This window comes from Antrostomus carolinensis, unplaced genomic scaffold (assembly GCF_000700745.2).
Source record: "Antrostomus carolinensis isolate BGI_N321 unplaced genomic scaffold, ASM70074v2 scaffold38264, whole genome shotgun sequence".
In the NCBI taxonomy this organism is placed as follows: Eukaryota; Metazoa; Chordata; class Aves; order Caprimulgiformes; family Caprimulgidae; genus Antrostomus; species Antrostomus carolinensis.
In genome coordinates, this window is record NW_010311355.1 from 2,447 (window position 1) to 11,771 (window position 9,325).

Sequence of the window (9,325 nt, forward strand, 5' to 3'; positions counted from 1 at the left end):
TTTCCTGTGCCAAATGCGAAACACAGTCTTGTAGCAAGATATGACTGGGAGTGGATGGATATTCCACAGCTTCAGCGTGGGTGTCAGACCTGTAACAGTGGAACACGCCCTTGCTACAGCCAGAGAAGAATGGGCCTTTGGACTGCAGATTAAGAAATGTGTGTGAACCACTGTGCTTTCTTCTCTGAGAGCTGTAGTAACTTACTGCAGAGACTCTTTTCACCTACAAACCATGGAGAGAAGCAAAACTCTGCATGTAGAAGGTGTTTGAAAGAAAAAGAAAAACTTAAGGACCTCTTGAGGTCATCTAGCCCAGTTTTCTGCTCAGAGCAGGCCTAACTTGAAATTTAGACTGAATTGTTCAGAGCTTCTGCCAAAACTGCTCTTTGTTGTAGTCTTGTGTTTGGAGAAGGAAGTAAGTTGCAGATTTATTTAAAAGGAAACTCTTCTTCTGGAGAGAATTCAAAGCTTCCAAACAGCTGTTGGATGAAATCTTATTACAGATATTGTTGTACTGAAGATTCAAGTGTTACTAGCGTTTGCTTTCTGCTTTCAGGCAGAGAGACTGTTGGTTCCAGCAACATGGAAGATGATGTTGGCTTGAAGTTCCGTCAGCAGCTTCTGCTCATTGATGAAAATCTGGTGACTGAAGATGTAGCAGCTTTAAAATTTCTCTGTACTGACTTGCTCCCCTTCAGAAAACTAGAAGGTGTGAAGTCAGCAGTGGACATCTTTCAGCTTCTCATGGCTGAAGAATATCTGAATGAGAACGATACATTCCTACTAGCTGAGCTCTTATACATAATTAAATGTCACTCCTTGCTCAAGAAACTTGGTTATACCAAGGAGAAAGTGCAAGAATGTCTGCATGAGAAGGGAAGAGTGTCTCCATACAGGTAAGCTTGCAGTGGGATTCTGTTCTCTCCTTTATGCCCTCTATGCCATCCTGTTTCCCTTTCTATTCTTAAATTCTCAGATTGCTTTTAATTTCTACACTGTCTTCTGTCCTGCTTTTATCTCACTGGATCTCTGTTACAGGCAGATGCTGTATGAATTGTCAGAGAACATTACCAATGAGATGTTGAAGGATATCGTATTCCTCCTGCAAAACTGTCTTCCAAAGCGACGGACAACTCTTGTATGTGAAAAGAGAGCCAAATGTATATATGGTGGGAAGGGAAGAGGTGGGCAGAATAGGAGGAAAAGTGTGAAGAGGAAAATATTTGGCAGAATAGGGCATAATCTGCAACTAGGCTAGTCAGTATTTATAGGATTAGCAAGGAGAAGCTGTTGACAGGTAAGTATGGAATTTGGTGCTATGTGCCAAGGCCAATCACTGACAGTCCACAGTCTTGCATTAGACTATAAAAGGGTGACAAATCAAATCTTCACCCTGTTTGAGCCATGTGCAAAGAAGATTCATATCCACATGTCATTGATACTGTTTCACGGCAATAAAGCCTTCTCAAAGACAAGAGTCATTAATATGATTTGGGCAAATCTGTTAGATGAGACCATACCAAATAATAACGCGACCAGTAGCTTTCCATGGAGCAACATTTGTATCTCCCACAGTGATTTAAAATTGACTGTTTGGACCGTATTGGTAGGAAGCAAAGCAGATAATAATGTGCTGAGGCAGGTTTTGAAATCTAAGGAACAATAACTGTATTTTACTCTCTCCTTTTGGGTGTCAGTCTGCTCTGGAATTGCTGATTTTATTGGAAAAACAGGGCTTTTTAACTGAAAACAATGTACAAATGCTGGAGGAAGTCTGCATGAAGGTTTCACCTGATCTCCTAGAAACAGTAAACTGCTACAAAAGAGCAAAAGGTGAGAATTTCAGAGTCAGGGAGTAGGTTTGTTAAAATGCAGGAAGCACTAGAAGGATCTGGGCAACTGAACCTGAAGGTCCTATGTGTGCATTGCTGGAACAGGAGCTGATCACTCACCTTCACGCACACATTGGGCATGACAGTCCCTAGCTTACCTTACTTCTAGTTGAATTCCAGTAGGGATGTGCTGGAATATTTGAGGCCACACAGAGCAGTCCAGCACAGACAGAACAGACTGGGAAACTGAAAATCTATTTATATGTCGCACTTCTCCATTTCCCCATGAATAATATTGAGATTATGACTGTCCTGTAAAAGGCACTTTGTGATTTATGAATGTACATTACAACAAGGCAGTTTCCTGCTAATAAGCTCGTGAGGCAAACTGCCTGCATGTGTGTCACATACATGGTAGGCTTTATTATTAAATGTATGATTCACATTATCAGGGGTTATACTGCAGGCTGTAATTTCTCTTCAGTTAACGTGACTATAAGCATACTGGGGCAAAAGTTCTATTACCATTTATTTAAGCACTGGGAAACTAATTGTGCAAAGTACAAAGCTGCGTCTCCCCAGTAGGTGCAAGGACACTCAGAATTTCATGAGTTCCATTCCCCCGTGCTTTCTGAGTGTGTTTCAAAGTTGTTTTCTATTTTAATATATCTTTTAGTAAGTACAGGTCTGTATTTGCCTAATGTGCAGATTCATACTGGTTTAGCTAAAAGGCACTTGGCTTCTCTCATTTTGTCTCTTTCTGCTCTTAGTGTCTTTGCCTCAGCAGGAGAACACTCTTCCAGTCAGGGAATCTTCACTGTCTCACACTGGAAACATCAGAGTATTCACTTATCCACAGGTATGCTGGAGTACATACTGCTAACTTGGATTTTAGTGGGAAGAGGAGAAGAAGGGAGGGAGTTTTAACCTAGTTCTGAATGAGGAAAACCAGTCATCTTTCTAAGGATACTTCCGAGAAGTTAAGTTCTAGTAGACAAGAGCTGAGGGAAATGAGCTATTTAGCATCCAAAGGGTTTGCATTTCTGCTGCCTTGAGCTATATTTGCTCTATTTGTGTAGAAGGTTTGGGGAAGTCTTCATGCATGGCACTTGTCACAGTAAGAAAATTAATGTAGTTTTATTAAGAAAACGTAGATTTAAAATAATTTAAGAAAAATACTAAGATACTGTTTCCATAATCCTGATTATCACGTTTGATTTTTTCTTTAAAATGATGAGAGGTTATACGCTTTTTCCACGCTTTATAATAAACCATTGACATTTAACAGCTAATAGATGTCTCTGAGGCAGGACTAGAATCACTAGTTATAATCATGTATACTCAAAGAATTGACTATCCAAGAGAATTGATATGGAACTATGTTGGGACCTTTATTTAGTTTATAGTGACTGCCTGCCCCTATAGTGAGAGGATCATTTGGAAGTGAAAGAAAATTCTTTGCTGTTTCCCTTTGTCCTTAAGAGAAAATATAGTTCTTTCCAGCTCTGTGAGATTTGCTGTAAGTGGGGAAGTCTTTTGTAATTTCATTATTAAATGCTTTGCTGCTCTTAGGAATTCAGTATTTTTTCTACTCACTACTTAAAGAGCTTTGTATTAAGCCTATTTTGCTAAAACCACTATGAAAACTTACTATATTTAATAATGATTTTTAACATGGTATTCCCCCCACACAAAAAATAGGAGACCTCAATCAAATCTGTCAGTTCTAATATCAATGGTAAGAATTTATGAAAATATGTTTGGTTTTTATTACCTTTATGTTTAATGCTGCATTCCTTTAGTCTCTCTGAGAAATTTCTACTATTTGGTTTAGTGTAACACACTTACCTTGCTGTTGTCTTGGAAGGGTCTTTTGCTTTCTGCACAGATAGATTTGAAGGATTTCTGTTCATATATAAAAGAGGCAAGAGAAAATTGGTAAATCCTGTGCATTTTGTCAGTCATTTACTAGAAACTAACTAATGTGCTTTCTAGGAAGTGAAATAAGGACTGGTCTGAATAGAAGTAAAAAGATTATTTCTTTCCTGAAAACAAAAAACAAGTTTTCTGATTAAATATACCTGGGAGGACAAGAGAATGGGACGCTATGACTTTTTTAAAAACTCAGATGATAATTTTTTTGCGTACAGGATTTTACCTTTGACTTCTTCTGCTATATAGGTCATTACATTAAAGAGCCTGGGAGAGTTGAATGGTAGAGATAGATGTTTTGAATGTATTAAATAATGTAGTTAGCACCCATCTTTGTGACTCCAGGTCAAATGGACCAGTTGCAAAGTATAGCACTACAACACCTGTTAGCTCTTTTCCACTTTCAAGCTCTGTCAGGGCAGCCTTGCTGTGAAAGTCAGTCTGAGAGTGATTATCAGTGAGTCAGGAACAACAATAACAAAAAAAATATCTGTAATGGGAACTTCAGTAGTAACATTGCATATCCTTACAATACAGTTTGTTTCTAAGCTGATTTCCAAATAAAAAATTCATTTGAATGTCTCAGGTAGAGTCTAGCCTTGTACCATGGATATCTTTGTTCCACAATACCAATACAAATAGAAACCTTGCCTTTGTCACAAAAAATATGTATCAAAAATAACTGGAGGCATGTTCAGAACAGATCTTTTGAACGTGACAATGCTATCTCATACAGGGGAATTATTCCTTTCAATCAAACAGTACTTCAAATACAAAAAGTGCTGTATTGTAGCTAAACTCCTTTTTGCTACATCCACCAATACAGGATTTCTCTTCATAAATATCTATGCTGGTTTTTTTCCTAGATAACAAAGCAGCTAATCTTACACAAGGCTTCTCTGAAATGAAACTGGAGCTGCCTAGAGAATTCAGCAATGTAGAAAATGAATCCAAGGTTTGAGACAATCTCTTAAATCCTTCTTTTTGAATACCTAGGTGTGTGTAGTCTTCATCCCTGTAATGACGTTTATCATGGAAGGACATGCGAGATGTCTGTGTCTAATGAAGTTTTTTGAGTTGTCTGATCAACTGGAATGTTTCAGAGAATATTTTAACCTTGGAAGCCAGAAACTTACCAATATTGAAAAGCATGGTGGAGGCCAAACAGGCATAATACTTGTGATGTTATCCACACATCAGTGCATCTGCTTATGTTCCAAATACAGGCAAAACATTTTGCATTTTCTTAAGTTATGCTTTTTGGAGATGGCAGCAGAATGTGCAAGACAGATCAAACATAGCTTCACAGTTCTCTTTTTCTGTATCTGGCTTAGAAAAAGCTTCAGGGCAACTTGAAATTAGAGGTAGCATGCAAAGACCTTGTAAGAAGGATAAAAGAAGGCAAGTTTTTAGCAAGCTATTGCAGGCATGTAACAATCTTCCTCAATAAACCAAAAATCATGCTACAGGAGAAAAGATCCCTTTTGTGAGATCCCTTCTTAGAAGCCTTGTGTGCACTCTTTAACCTTGGAGAGCAGTGTGACCACTGAACTCTCCTTCTGGCTTTTTTCTTCTAATGAGCATGAATATTGAGGGAGCAAGTTACTGCATTTGTTTATAGCTATTTAGTTTCTTGAAGTTCTGTGCTATAACATACCTTTTCATCACCTCATATTCACACTACTGTAGCGAAAGTACTTCTTGCTACTATTGAAGGAGCTTGGAGTGCTGCCTTCATTTTGTTATACTAAAGCTATTTTGAAGGAGCTTGGAGTGCCGCCTTCATTTTGTTCTACTAAAATGCACAAAAGCTGGTGTTGTTTTCTCTCTCTAGTGAGCAGAAAAGAACTGGTAGTGAGAGTTTTTTTCCTTCAAGCCAAGGTTGGACTTGAAGAGATAGTACTTGAAGCTTTGGTGACTTCAGTTTCTAAAATGTTCGTTCTTAAGACTGGCAGGTAACTTTTAAATCTCAGCAAAACTGGTAGTCTGGCAGGTTTATGCATTTCTGAGATCTCTGTTCTTCCATCTGAAGTTAAAATATTGTCGTGACATTAGAAACAGTTGATGACTTCTGTCCCCATCACCAATTCAGACTGCAGCGTTTGGAAGCTGAATCCTCCCTATTGCATGCTGATGACCAACCCAGCTACCAAACCTCTTCTCTACAGTTTGGTGTTATAGTGACAGAGTGTGCTTGAGGCTTCACCCGTGTCTTTTCAGACAAGGAGGCACCATTGAGTTCCACCTTGTCAAGAGTAACCCACAGTCTTAGGTGCCTCTAATTTTTGGATCCCAATTTTGAGATGTTAAGGAAATATGAGTAAGCTGAATAAATTCATTGTGACTGTAAACTTTTTTCCTCTCCTTTCTACAGAAGATGACAAGCTACAAAATGGATGGACCACACAGAGGATTTTGTCTTGTTATTAATAATGTTAACTTTGACAGGTCCCTTCCGGAGAGGAAGGGTTCTTGCAAAGATGCTGGTAAGTTACTGAAGTGAGATTTTTGGGGGATTAGTCTCTGTTTCCCCATATGAGTTGATTGTCTAGTATTGCTCTATATTTTATTGTCTATATTTTAGTTAGTTAATATTCTTAAAGAGTAAAAAGTTTGATATGTGTTAAATTATGTCATTTCTGTAGCCTAGGAAGGGAAGGGTTAAAGGATGAGTAACCACTGAGTTTCTGATGCAATTGGATCATTCTTGAGTTGTTTTAAGAATTCCTTTTTATTTAGCCTTTATCTATAGCTATAAAAAGAACTAAAACTAAACTAAACCAAACCATCATTCTGCATAATAAAATGCAAAATTCCAATCAAGCAACTCTGTGCATACTTCTTATTTTATTCTGTTCATTCTGTTTATCTCTTGTGTATGAAACTCTTAATAGTCAAAACTTCAAATAATGATGTGAGGAAGGTTTTGAAAGATGTAAGCTGAAACTCCAGGTGGGGAGGATTCCTCATATTTTCAGGTGTCATTTGTGAGCTCACTTAGTGTGTCATTATACATTATAAAATGTCATTGTATTTTCTGAAACTTGTCTAGAAAAATCCAGGAACTCTGTGTTGACCTGATGCCATCTTTTTTTTATTCCAGTTAACCTTTAGTTGATACTAGTATAAGGATGAATCTGCAGAAGTGTCAAGAGTGTATGATCTTTCCTGGTTCAGACTAGCTTGCATGGTGACTTCATAAAATGGTTTTCTGTTGCCTCAGTTTTTCCTTTTAACCTTCTTTTAATTACAGAGGAACTGGAGCGAGTATTCACGTGGCTTGGTTTGGAAGTGAGGACTTACACAGATCTTACATCTCAGAAGATTAAAAGTCTCATGCAAACTTGGCAGCATTTACAAGATCACAAAGACAGGGACTGTTTTATATGTTGTATTCTATCTCATGGAGAGTCAGGAGCGATCTATGGGAAAGATGAGGAACTTGTATCAATCCGCATGATCATGTCCCACTTCACTGCCAAACAATGTCCACAGCTGGCTGAAAAACCCAAACTCTTCTTTATCCAGGCGTGTCAGGGTAAAGAGATACAGTGTCCTGTCTATGTTGAAGCTGATGCACAAGTTCCTGGCTTGTCTTCTATGCAACGGAGCGTTTCTCCTTCTGAAAGTATTCCTGAAGAGGCTGATTTCCTCCTAGGCATGGCCACAATTGATGGATATGTCTCTTTCCGGCACATTCAACAAGGTGCTTGGTATATTCAGGCCCTGTGCAGCAAGCTACAGTTGTTGGTACCAAGGTGAATACGTTGCTTAGCTCTTCCATGAAAAAATGGGAGGAACTTGCCCTTTTTTCTTTCTTTTTCTTTTTCTTTTTCTTTTTCTTTTTCTTTTTCTTTTTCTTTTTCTTTTTCTTTTTCTTTTTCTTTTTCTTTTTCTTTTTCTTTTTCTTTTTCTTTTTCTTTTTCTTTTTCTTTTTCTTTTTCTTTTTCTTTTTCTTTTTCTTTTTCTTTTTCTTTTTCTTTTTCTTTTTCTTTTTCTTTTTCTTTTTCTTTTTCTTTTTCTTTTTCTTTTTCTTTTTCTTTTTCCTTTTCCTTCTCCTTTTCCCTCTCCCTCTCCCTTTCCCTTTTTTCTCCAAAGGCACATTCACATAGGAACACTAACCCATGTTCTGAGGTGGACAGAATTAGTTAAACTTATGATTTGTTTGCTTGACACTGATAAATTTACATTAACTGCTAGTATAATAGAGATAATCTGGAGAATGTGACATTTATTTTTTAAAAAAATCTCAAAACCTCCCATCTATATTCATTAAGGCAGAGCCATCTGTTTCTTGAGTGGATTTAGGTAAAACTATTTTATTCCATTATGCTTCTTTACTGGTTGAAGCAAACGATGCAGAGTAAGACAAGGTCTTTTGTTTTTAATACGATTCAAATGAGAACAAAAGAGAACAAATTTGGAGAAAAGGATGTGTTTTCTTTTTTGTGTTTTAAATGTTTATACTGTATCTTCTAGAGGATCTGGGAGGTGTAAAATGGACTTCCATCTGCTCATCAATAAGTAATTTTTAAAATATTTGTTCTCCTTCTGGCTCTAGGGGTGAAGATATTTTGTCAATTCTTACAGAAGTTAATGAAGATGTGAGCAGACGTGTTGACCGCCTAGGGACAAAGAAACAGATGCCCCAACCAGCATATACCTTAAGAAGAAAATTTATATTCCCAATACCTAGAGACCCTCCTCCTTCACTGCAACATTGAGGCTTTTAAAATCCATCCTTTTTTATCAACACATCTCATTTAAATGTGATTTACTACACCACCTGTTTTAAGGCAGTTACCCAGAATCCTGAGGTACAGTTAGCTTCAAGGCAAGGCCTTGCCTCATAAATTTTTTGCCAAACAAACTGAAACTGGACGAGACACAAGCAAAACAATCCATGTGCCAACTATTTGCATCATCTATATATTCAGAGTTATCAGGCTCGGGAGAAGCATGCTTCTATAATGTTAAACGTTTTTGTACTTGCACAGGCTGCAGATATGAAAGTGTTTTTCTGTCAGCATAAGGGTGGGTTGCATGTAGCCTTCCATATCTAAACCAGGGTTGTTAATGGTCTGATATAGGCTCATCATGTTTTATTTTGCAGGCTAACAATTTTAAATCCTGCCTGTAAATCCACTAGCTGTATATAGAAAAAGTGGGAAAGAAGAGAAAGCTTAACTAGTAAGTGGAAAAGGATTTCTTCCATCTCGAACTTAAATGACATTTAACTTAATGGAGAACCAGATAACTATTGAAATCAGTAATTTGTTCCACAAGGCACACTGATACCACTTAATAGCTCTCATGAACCTCATGTACAATGAGATCTTTTCAAAACCGAATAAAACCAAAATGCTGCCTAGTATTCCCTCTGTGAAACCTTGTGAACTGTCATTTTCCCATCACTTCTGTGAAGAAAAGTTAGAGTAGAAGATTTGAACACTACAAAATATGGCATGCAGCAGTATAGCTGCATGCCATATCAGGTTTATTAACTTTGTTAAGCATTAAATTTTCTGATTATCATGTCTTGCTTTAAGATCTAAAATGCA

The 9,325-nt window shown here is 37.4% G+C and overlaps 1 protein-coding gene across 1 annotated transcript; it reads left to right on the forward strand.

The window, feature by feature from the left end:
- Positions 1-582: 582 nt before the first annotated feature.
- Positions 583-8,488, forward strand: CASP10 (caspase 10). Its single transcript, XM_029084675.1, has 7 exons — positions 583-896; positions 1,039-1,138; positions 1,698-1,833; positions 4,631-4,719; positions 6,139-6,250; positions 7,018-7,522; positions 8,326-8,488. The coding sequence occupies exons 1-7, from the start codon at positions 583-585 to the stop codon at positions 8,486-8,488; spliced, it is 1,419 nt and encodes a 472-aa protein (XP_028940508.1).
- Positions 8,489-9,325: the final 837 nt, after the last annotated feature.

Bases quoted from the DNA above. Each gene is read 5' to 3' on its own strand.
- CASP10 (XM_029084675.1), top strand. From the start codon at position 583: ATGGAAGATGATGTTGGCTTGAAGTTCCGTCAGCAGCTTCTGCTCATT. The intron at 897-1,038 runs GTAAGCTTGCAG...TCTCTGTTACAG, and splicing joins GGAAGAGTGTCTCCATACAG to GCAGATGCTGTATGAATTGT. The intron at 1,834-4,630 runs GTGAGAATTTCA...TTTTTTTCCTAG, and splicing joins CTGCTACAAAAGAGCAAAAG to ATAACAAAGCAGCTAATCTT.